Below are 11,537 nucleotides of genomic sequence, written 5' to 3'. Positions count from 1 at the left end.
GAAAGTTCTGTTTGTTGCAAAGTATTCCTTTGCAATCAGGCTCCTTTTAAAGAATAGATGCTTACAAAGAATGGCAACATAGATGTGTTTTGAAGTTAATACAAAAGAATAAAGGCCTTCAGCAATAAGATAACTACCTCTTCCTAACTATATCAAAGAACAAAGTTAACAGAAAATCAGAAGAAAAGAAAATCAAGCTATCAACTACCCTTCCCACCTTTAAGCAAATTTAGCTGCTTGGTGCCAAATACTAAAGAGCCTCCCTTTGCGCTGTGAGCCCTGAGGACTATTGATGCTTTGGGACTATGAGGTTTCTCAGCATGTCAAAAGAATTGCCGTCTGGGTGCACAGACTCTACACCCTTGCCTTCTTCGTGAACTTGAAGGAATCCATAATCATCTATCCCGACTATCCATGCCATCGGGCCCTCCTCATCGTGGAGACGGACTTGCTTGCCACTGCAAATAAAGAGAACCGGACGGTTAGGAATCGATTGGTGGGCACTACACAAACAATAAAAAATAGCTTAGAGGACTAATGTCTTGCAGAATATTTTTATTTTCCATTTCAATGGTTCTTTACAGAGAATGACTTTCAGTAGCATTTTCTACCTGCTTTAATTTCTTTCTCTGGAATTAACAGAGTTGGAGTTTATCCAAACAGTCTATTTTTTTTATAAAAGACGTAAGTACAGCAGCTTCATCACTAGCTAAACAAATCATTCCCAATTCCCTTTGTTTTGAGACGATACATGTAAAATACCCAGAAACATTCTTTGTCTCATGCTAGTCCAGCCATTTTTCTATGTGCTATTTTTATTCTCCCTTAAAAAATTATATCCTACTTGGGAGTATATTCTAATTAAGTGACTAGTATTAAAGGCAATCTAGTAGAAAAGTACAAAAAGCCAAAATATCTATGAGTTCTTTCCAACTCTCTTAAAAGTAAGTTTGAGAAGAACATTATACTTACCTGTGTATCCAGTACTTGTAGTAACGGGGAAGGACTCCGTTGGGCCCTTTCTCCTGAAAAATATCAATAAGCCTCTCCAGCACAGTTACAGTTCTTGCAATAAGACAGTCTGCAGCCAAAGGCTTCAGCTTTGTCCCCTCTTTCTTATTAAACTTTGCGATGAGATCATTGATGCATATGGTGGGGTTGCTGTTGTTCACATTAAATCCAAAGCCTGGAGAAGACAAATCAAAAGAAGAGAACAGGATCTGTAAATATAAACACTTTCTTACCGCCAGAAGGTCTGTACTTTATTCAACTGCTTGATACAATTATCTCTAAGGATGTTTCCAGCAGCTGTTTTCCTTCAGTCTCTGACACCTTTGACTCTTCCTACTTGTGTAATTACAAACCTCAGTCCAGATTTTACTTCTTCCTTGCTCTTAAAATGCTTCCTCAGAATTGTAGAAGCAAATCCAGTGCAGTCTTTCAACAACACACCATGCTGTCCATGAGGGTTAGGAAGACAGTAAGTGGTAACTTGCATGTTGGGTACAATAACATCAAAGTGAGAAATTCTCTTCCTACTTGGAAGCCGACAGGTCATTAGCTAACTGAGATTAAACCATCGATCATACTCTAAGATGGAGTTTTCTCCTTCAGTCTAAAATTCAGTTAAGAGACCTTTCTGTTTACTACAGTTAGCTGATTGCATTTTCTGAAAATTAAGCTTTTTCACTCAGCTGATACGCCTTGTTTGGCTTGCTCCAAAAAGCCCCAAAGATTTACCTTTGCCGTGTAAGACTCCAGTTTGCTTAATCTATCTTACCACAGCATATCCTTTAGAAGCCTCAAGTCTCTCACTGAGATTTCTCCAGCTAGAATAACGTTGGCAGAATGCCTTTCTTATTTGAATATGGCTCTTGGGGCCTTTTTTGCAGCCTGCTGAAACAGGCTTTGAGGGATGTAAAGAAATATATTGTATTACCTGTTTATTTTTTCTCCTAATAATGTGGATTTTTCTTTCCTCAGACATTTGGGATAAGACCCCTGTCTGTCAGTCAGGTTTAGACATGATACACCTCCATCTGCAAGAAGGTCTAGATGCACTGTTTTGTAAATTTGCTATTAATGAGACTATTCCTATACGGAAGCAATTCATATTAACTATGAGAAGAAGGATCTCTTCAGTGAAAAGGAGTTTTTGACTTTTAACTAGTCAGAGAATGCATGCAAAGAAAGCCACAGTGGTACCAGTACCGATATATCGATCCTATGGGAATGAGGCAAAATGTATTATCGGAAAGAGACAAAGGAAAACGAACTGGAAAACATAACGTGCCATGCCAGCAAACCCCAACTCAGCCGTCTACACCCAAATACAGGATCGGCGAAGACAGAGTGACCGTGGCCGTTAAGCCGTGACTGGTACTGTCAGGGTGCATAACAGGGCCTTGGAGTCCAGCTGCAGGCTCAGCGCACTCAGGCTTGTAGGTCTGGAAATCACTACTCAGCAATCCAAAAATTGAAAGAGATACAAGAGACATACTGAGATGACGAGCTCAGCCGAGGCAGGAGCATCTGGGGATAAACGAGGTGACAAAAATGTAGGCAGCTAATTTGAAAAATGTTAGGTGCTTGAGACTCTTGGGGCATCTCTGCATTGCCCATGTGTGAAGAGCGAAAACTGAACATTTAGCACTGATCTCGCAGTGTGCTGATGTGGCTAACACATCTTCCAGTTCTAGAGCTAGCCCAGCCCTCCAGTATCTGCGTGCATGGTTCGGACACGCCTTAGCTGCACACAGAGGCAGACAGAGCTTTTGCAGGTCAAGCACGTTGGCTGTCCCTTGCATTCCACTCGTGTTTGGCTACCTACGTCTGTTCTGAGTCTGGCCCTTACATTAATAAAGTATATTCTTCTGCAGAACTCTTCTTCCAAAAGTATTGCAACCATTGAACGCTTAAAAAAAAAAAAAAAATTCAAACTCGCATGTTTAGAAGTATGAAAAATGAACTGCGTCATCTGTGAGGCCTTGAGCACACGGGATGGGTGAAAAGGCAGGTTTGTCTTTCACCTTATTCTTCTGAGGTACTTCTCAGAGCAGTGAAGCCATGTAGATGATTTTTGATTTTGATCATTACCCTCATACATGGGATACAGTAGAAAGCGGATGAAGCATCTGGCTTACCTTTCCTGTTGTGGACGTTTATCTCATTGCTATCACTAACACAAGAAGTTAGATGTCATGAGTCACCCCTACCACCCTCAGTGACATACATCACTGACACGATGGAAAAGATCCTTGAACTAGTATGTGGGAGGTGAGATTCAATCTTAGAAGCTTGCAAGTGAAAGAAAGTTGATGAAAATGTACACCTTTGTATGTACCTCAGACCCATCACCACCAAGATGACTCCTGTGGACATCAGAGAGAAGGCATACAGAAAGTTTGCATTTCAATTTGAATGTTTTGATGTTTCGGGTGAGAAACACAAGGCCCAAAATAAATATATGGTGTGCAAAGAGATATTTGACAAGATGAACTATTTTTGGAGCCATTTTTGCTTTTCTTGTGTTAACAGGCTCTGGAAAAACACACGGAAGCAGTAAATGGTGGACGGAGCACTGAGAGAGTTCTTAAGTGTCTCGGTGCAACTTCTATTCTGTACATGAAGATTATTTACAAAATGAGTATATAGCAATTGAACAGAAAATTTAATGGCTGGGCTCATTTCACAGAAGGAGGTGATGACTACTTCAACTGGTTTGCTTGTTCGCACCTTAAAATTTACATCACCTTGACAGAAACGATATCATGCCCACACTATCTTCACAAAATTATGTTACTTACCTACTGTGCTACATTCAAATATAAACCAAATCTTATGATCTTCTTCTTTAATCTTTTAGACTTGCTAAAGAACTTCCATTTATTTTTTTAGACAGAGTAGAGATAATTATTTTTGGTACCTGAACTCAGAGATCTGCTGGCAGTTTGCTACGCATGCCTGACAGATCTGTGCTGCTGCTGGTTAGGGGAAAAATTTTCCTTACAAATAGCAGGATGATTAGCAGCCTTGAAATGATAAAAACATCTCAATACTTATTTTTGCACCTAAATGCCTTCCCCTGTTACAGCACTATGACTTGCTGGAAAATACATGTGCAGCCTTCCTGAGATTGGCTGTGTTACCTTTTTGGAACCAGCTTTCCGGGTAGACTGTTTGTCTTGACAACGAACAGACTGTCATCCTTTGCTTCCTAATCCAGCCTTCCCAACTAACTTGCCAATTTTATTTTTTGAGAGAACTGAATAAAGTGATTAATTAATCAAGTCATTACTTCAGTGCTGCTTCGCCAGCAATTTCCCAGTTTCTAGTAAGGTTATCAACAAAAACAAATTACGAACAAATTTTGAAACTATGAACATTACTGTGTGTACTCAGCCCTTTTTCTCCTGTTCTAAAAAGTATGTTCTTTATTTAACTATTTGTCATGTTGCAAAAAAAAAGAAAATTGGAAAAAATAGATACATTTTTCAGTATATTCTACTAGTTTTGCAATAGATCAAGGAGGACATTTTTCCTCTCTCCTGTAATGCTCTTTCTTTGAACTCCACTACATCAGCCCAGATGCTTGCACTCATGTTTTCCTTGTCAAGCATATGGAATTATTAAAAAGAATGAAAACATTTACTTTTTGTGCTTCCTCTTGATTTAATATTGTGCTTTATTTCCTTATGCCTGCTGTCATTATTTGTTCTTGTCCTTATCATTTGAACTCATAAAGACATTAATAACAAATTTCTTCAGAAAAAAAAATACAGAAAAGCTTGAAAATAGACATTTACCAATAAGTATATGAAATGTTGTTTCAATAAGTGTAGAGGTTACCAGAACTCCACCAAGCTTAATAAGATCGCTGTAGTAAATATCATTTGGCCATTTTACTCGCAGATCAATATCCTAAAGAAACAAAAACATACATTTAGAAATACTTTGCTCTTCAATACTCTCTATAAGAATATGGCTCATTCACAACTCTGTATTTCATATTTCCTGCACCTCTTTGCCACACCAAACATGATACTGTCAATTGCTCTTCAGAATGAGAACCTATATAAGTGCTCCACAAGCATTACCGAAAAAGCCATAGCAACATGGTTACAAGGTTTACTAAGGAGGTTGGCAGCTGTCAGAGACAAGTTTCTATTTATTAACTCCCCCCCCCCCCCCCCGGCAATTACGGCAGATAATAAAGGCTCCGACCAAAGGGCAGACTAAAGATACCAGAGAATTTCAGTCTTGAAATTGTGAGGTTTTATAGAACTCATGTCCTTCATCCACGACTGCCTATTAAAGATTCAAAAGATCTATTCAAGAAAGATGCAAACTGTGGCAGCCACTGCAGCTCACCGCTGATAAACAACCAAGGTAAGCCCAGAATAACATCAACACTGTATTTGAGGATCCTTGCAGAAACCAGACAAAGAGACAACGACATCTTGAATTTCAGAAAGGAAATTTAGCAGACAGGAGAAATTCCAGTTCACAACTATGTAAATACTTCAGTAACGTCCTAAATATATTCACGCTTTCGGCAGCTACGCTCGAGCAACACCATGGAGCTGGAAACACAAACTGTGCTGTGTGACACCGTTCCAGCGCAATAGAGAAGTTTTTGTTGAAACCACAGAACTGAACTGAACTTTGCACCGGCTACTTAAACACAAAAAGAAAGCAAATGTGCTTCCTGTAGTTTGAAAAACTGCATATGACTGTATCCCCAGAGGCAAATTATGGGAGGTGCTCCAGGACTACAAGAGTCGCATTCCCTCCTATTGTAGATTATGAAATCCCTTTACAGGATGTGTGAAAACTGCACCTGGGCCCATGTCTACTTTCCTGGCAGATTTAAAGGCCAGAGAGGAGTCCATTACACGTACATTGACAGGAAATACTACCTGATTTTGCTATCAAAGCATTCTAAGAGAGAGTATCACCAATTTATATTCATTATGGAGAACAACTTGACTCTTTGCACTGGGAAAAGATTTACAGAAGACTCTTGAGACACGTGAAGTATGACTCAGTTAAACTGTATTATCTGCGTTAAGAGATCTTCTAAAGAGCTATTCAGTAGACCTTACTTAAGGAAAACTTACACTTGTACAACCCCAGACACTACCTCTGCAACTGAAGGGACAGCAAGCATGAAGAACGACCAAGTCAGCTGGGTATTCTCATGACATAAACTACACAGCAGAGATTTTGCCACAAAATAGAGTGACAAGGTACTGCGTAACTATCCGCGTGTCAAAGAAATGATGGGTGCCACAAAATATCCTGGAATTGGAGCATGTTCTTATCTTCCCTTACTAGAGAGAGATGTCTGCCGTTCTCAGAATGGAAGAGCAAAGCATTCTCCTTTTAGCATAAGGCCCATTTGCACCTGCAGCACTAACATCTGACAGTAAAACTTCCAGAGTTCGAAGCTGAAAAACTGAGCAGTCATATTTTCTCCATGAGGACCTAGAACAAAGGCCTCAGTTGCTGCCTGTTTAGCATAGTCAACATTTGTGGCAACCCTAAAAATGATGACTGGCTGATAACTGAGACACAGGTATTTCAGATTTTTGAATGGAAATCCTGAAATGGACCTTGAGCATGGCGAGCTGTCGACATTACAGTGTGTTAAAGTATTACTAAGATTCTGACATATCTTCACAGAGGTATGGAAATTTGGAGGAGAGAATGAAACCTCATCTATAGATTAGCCCACTGTTTGCAGCTACTGCAGTTTGCATGGCATGGGTGTTCAGCTGATATAAAGAAAAGCCCTGCATTACCTCAGTCTAAAGGGGAAATTTAAGCATTCTGTTTCCGATAAATCTTTGAATTTCCTTGCTTTAACATATTTTAGAGCAGACCCTTAACACTGGTTTCGCCCATTGTCTAGGGTGGATGTACTATCAAAGAGATTCAGTAGCTTTGTCTTGGTCCTGGCAAGCTACGTATTGGACACGTGCTATGTCCAGTACATGTATTATTGATATATACTATTTTTATATTAATATTTAGTACTTCAGTCACCTTTTTCCTCTTGAACAGAATAAAATAAAAAATGCCACAGTATACCAGCGTAAGTGTACAGAAGCAAACCCACCTCCATTCATAAATTAACTCCTTCCCCAGTCAAGACTCATATTTTATAAAACTAACTCTTGTCCCTTCTATTTTAAATGGTTAAATTATTCACTCTAGCCAAGTATTTTATATTGTAAATTTTAGCCTGAAGCGTTTTGTTTTTATAGTCAAGTTATGAAGCACTGAAGTTAGAAGGTTTTAATAGAAAGGCTGACAGACCCTAAACTACAGCAAAGCTACTGGGTGCCACTATAATAAAGTTCATGTGTAAATGTGTATAAGTCATTGATTTTCTGTAATATAGGAAACATATGCTTTAGTTAACTACTTCTGTAAAATACCAAGGTTTTATAGTTAGCAAATATTAGGAAATGGTAACATTAAAAAGGAGATATATGAGGTGATGAAGAAGACTGGTTCTTCATTTTAATACTGATGACAGGACACTTGATTCCCTCTTGAGAGTAATACTCCTAAGTTCTTGCTTTAGAAATCAGTTTTCAACCTTAAACAAGGGTTGGAAAAATCCTTTAAAAGGGATAAAGTGACCACTGAAACATCACCAACAAAAAAGAGCAGAAAAGGATTTGTCAGTTTTATTCTTTTTTCCCTCCTCCCTCTTCCCTGGCTCCTTCAAAATCAAAACAAATTAACTCAATTGTTAGACAAACAAAACTGACATTTTCTTTACTGCTGAAGATTGAGTCTTAAGTTTCATAAGATCATGAGTGAAATGAGTGTAGTATACCTAATCAGCTCAGTAAAAGACAGTATTCATCATATGTATACTAGGTTTCTTAAAACATAAATAATCAAGCGTGTATGAAAGCTAAGTTTACCACTACATTAGTGCTGAAGAACTGTATTATGCATTCAGTCATTCTACACATAGAAGTAGACATAGTCAAAACCTGAATTTCATGAAAATGGAAACAGGAGTTTTGAGATAAATTAGAATGACACACCTCATATCCTGGTATTGATCTAACTGACTCTACCACTGCCAAGGACACCAGGTGTTGAATAAAAGGAATTCTCTGGCCCAGGTTGGAATGTAGAGGAATGGCGATATGTAAAGTTGATAGTGCACAGCCCATGGGACTGAGCCAAGCGTTTCCACCACGACCTGGGGAGGGAGAGAAGAAAAAGTTAACTTCAACTCAAAAAAAATATATTTATAAAAAAGATCACTTTGTCAATGTAGACAATAACAAAACAGAAAGATTCAATAGTATCCATCCAAGAATCTACCGTAAGTCCTGTAATAGTTTCCAAACTAATTTTGAAAGAAAACCAGTTAAAGTACAAAGCTTTTTCTGTAAAAAACCAGCAGGTTGTTTAATGTGCATGCTGCTACTCAGTTTCCTAGAATGCCCTAAATGACTTGCTTCCAGGATTTTCCTGGTCTCTGGTAACGTACACATTTTTAAAAAAAAAAAATAAAAAAATCTTCCTTTGTTCAAGCGAAGAACCACTTGTGAAGATGCTCTGTGTGCATCTAGAAATCCATCCACATTGTGAATCAACTTGACACAAGCCGGATCTGTACCAAAAGCCAGGTAACGATCTTCACGTAGATCTGTGCTCAGAAGAGCTTATTAGGCCAGGCCACTGTGCTCTTCTAATAAAACAAAATATGTCTTTTAAATCAGTGCTAGTACCTTCCTGGGAAAGAGTCAGAACTCGCTTATATTTGTCTGCAAAAGATTGAGAAAGCCCACATGACAGTTCAGGCAGGTCCTGCAGCCTCAAGAAACCCCTATCTTAGGCAAGTCAAGACCCAGTCTTGTTCCAGTTAAGTCAAAAAAGGAGTTCTGATTTGGAAGTCTGACTTGTATTATACTAAATGTAGTGACGGCAGTTTCCATGACTTGGGAGACTTTTTGGCAGAAACTAGAAGACCACTAAATCATTTCTGCAAAAGTCACCAAACATCCTGAAAATGTTTACTTTGGTCTCTATTAACTTAGGTTTTGAGTTTGAATGCACAGTTCAAGTGGGAGGAGAAGAGAACACAATTATTCTATAGGTTATATTATCAAAAATAGTCATAATGTGCCTCATAAAGGCACCTAGGTGACATTATAATGTTCTATTTCATATGTTTAATACACATTATTAGCAATAGAAGGAAACTTACTCACCTTTCCCTTGTGTTTGTCGAACAGCAATCGCTATTAAACCCATCTCCTCAGGCAATTCGAACATTAACCTGCCAATTAGTAAAAAAAAAACCCCATTCTTATCAGCTGAAACACTAAGCTACATTCATGAAAATCTAGGCTTAAATATCAGGTAATATTTTATGTTAACATTGCACTACTATTTATCCATTTTCAGTTAACATTCATTCTTGACCAAAAAGCATTATAATATTAAAAAAAGTTAACTGAAAAATGGTAATGCAAAACATTACTGTATCTGTTACGCTGGAAAAAGTTACAGCCATAGTTCATTTAAGGTGCCTTCTGATAACATACGTTTTGTATTTCTTCACGCTTTCTTGAAGCGCTTATTTTTTGCGTGTCACTATCTTCAGTAAGTGACAACTAGCAATTCTAGACATTTGTTTCTACTTACAGCAAATTTTTGTTCATACTAGAGAATACAAGAGCAGCAGTTTCTGATTATTTAGAAAACCAATATGGTGGCAATAAAGCAGTTTAAAAGATACACTATCCCCTGAGAACTAATTATGATTTAACTACAGTAAATAAATCTACACCTTCTGAGAACTCTAGAGAACACTGGCTTATTTTAGGCTTGTGTTCTGCTTTTAAAATAGTTTCACTTAAAAGAATACTAACTTTCCTCTGGGAATAAGTAGAAAGTGCACTTTAACACCACCAAATGAGTCAATGCTTGACTTAAAAAAAGAAGAAAAAAAACCCCTGCTGTGAGAACTTCGTTCAAGCCACTTTAAAACAGATCTCAACTGTACTACGATCCTCCTCCATTTCACATTTTCAGGAAGCGTTATTTAACAGATAAAACAGATATTCAGGATGTTGCCAGCAAGGTAAACCCAGAAAGTGATGTATAGCCTACAAGGCTACTTCTAATATGAGCACAAATATGACGTTGTTCATTCGTATAAAAGCAATCTTGTCTTGGAGATAAGGGCAGTCCAAATCAGCAAAAAGGACCGTTCAAAATTATTTCCTCTGAATTTCAGATACGTATGAAAGGTGTTTCAAGTTCTGCAGTCAAGCAGGCATCCATGGGCAGCCAGGACCAGCTGCAAGCAGAAGTGTCCCCTGCCGCCCACAGACACATCTGTAGGCAGGCGACAAGCTAAGGAACTATCCATCCCTCCTGCTTCGCAGGTTGAAAAGCAGGGCTTCAGTAACTCTTGGGGCCGCATCGGTAGCAAAATGCAAGCAGGATCCCCAAGGTTTCAGAATATCTTTCAAATGGCTGACTTGCCTTCATGACGATCAAAGTGGGAGGTTATTGGGGGGCCCAAGCAGAGTCTGGACCACAAATGCCTTCACAAATTAGAAATACTTGAACCCAAACTGACAGAAGCCGTAACAGGCTCCACGATGTTTTCCCACATTACTCCTGAGTCAGTGAGACATTGTTGAAGAGCGATATCCAGAAGATCTCTTTGCCCGTCCCCTTCCAGTTCACGTGAAATACAGCTCAATAATTCTTTCCTTTGAATTCTATGGATTACACACCGAGACCAGGCTCACCTATCTACCAACAAGCTTTAATTTAAAAAATATACCTCTTCTTATGCTGGGACCTGGAGGAAAATCCTCCATAGCTCAAAAGGCTTCAGCCCTGTCTTCTGGGAACAGCATGATTTCAGTTACAACACCAAGTTCATGGTTTTGCAACATGAAAATCTAATTTAAATTTGGAAGCACAGTTAGGAAGAGATTACAGGCTTTGTCGAAATATACTGATTTCTGTTACTCAGTTATTCACGTATTTGTTTTTAAATAGGCAAAAAAAGTCAATGTGTTGCCATGATGGGAGGAAAACAATGAGAGCAGGAAAAAAAGTTAATTATGAATCCAAAACACAGGCTTCTAGAACAAAGAGATATGATTAACAGAACATATGAATGTAGCTATTAGAGGCTTGGCAGCAGGTAACAACATATTAAATGCAGAGACCGAGTTTGTACTTTTAAAGGCCATGAAGAAATTCTTTAACGGACACAACATGGGGAAGTTGTTAATACCCAGACTGATACAGCAAGAGACAGATAGATTTATTTTTACTACTTCCTGAGATTGTGCTGGAATTACCACGAAGCCTATGATAATAAAAAACCCCACACAACCGCCCCTCCAAACTTCAGAGCTTTGTGAACTGTTTGTGCTTGTCAGTTTTTTTCTGGGAGAAACAACTTGGATTTTCCTTACCAGAAAGAGTAACTGTACGTGCACTTTTTTACATAGTGACTTCCCTTCTTTTCTTTC

The 11,537-nt window shown here is 38.5% G+C and overlaps 1 protein-coding gene across 1 annotated transcript in view; it reads right to left on the bottom strand.

Moving 5' to 3' along the window:
* Positions 1-207: 207 nt before the first annotated feature.
* The window catches only part of HLCS (holocarboxylase synthetase), a 124,862-nt gene continuing 113,532 nt past the window's right edge, over positions 208-11,537 (bottom strand). Inside the window, exons 7-11 of the mRNA XM_086482280.1 lie at positions 9,246-9,313; positions 8,067-8,227; positions 4,806-4,920; positions 973-1,186; positions 208-458 (exon numbers count right to left, since the gene is read on the bottom strand). Of these exons, the coding sequence (XP_086338406.1) occupies positions 287-458; positions 973-1,186; positions 4,806-4,920; positions 8,067-8,227; positions 9,246-9,313 (730 nt within the window). The 3' untranslated portion in view covers positions 208-286. The remainder of the gene's footprint in view (positions 459-972; positions 1,187-4,805; positions 4,921-8,066; positions 8,228-9,245; positions 9,314-11,537) is intronic.

This window comes from Leptosomus discolor, chromosome 1, assembly GCF_034619465.1.
Source record: "Leptosomus discolor isolate bLepDis1 chromosome 1, bLepDis1.hap2, whole genome shotgun sequence".
Taxonomy (NCBI): Eukaryota; Metazoa; Chordata; class Aves; order Leptosomiformes; family Leptosomidae; genus Leptosomus; species Leptosomus discolor.
This window is presented reverse-complemented; position numbering and strand designations above follow the sequence as displayed.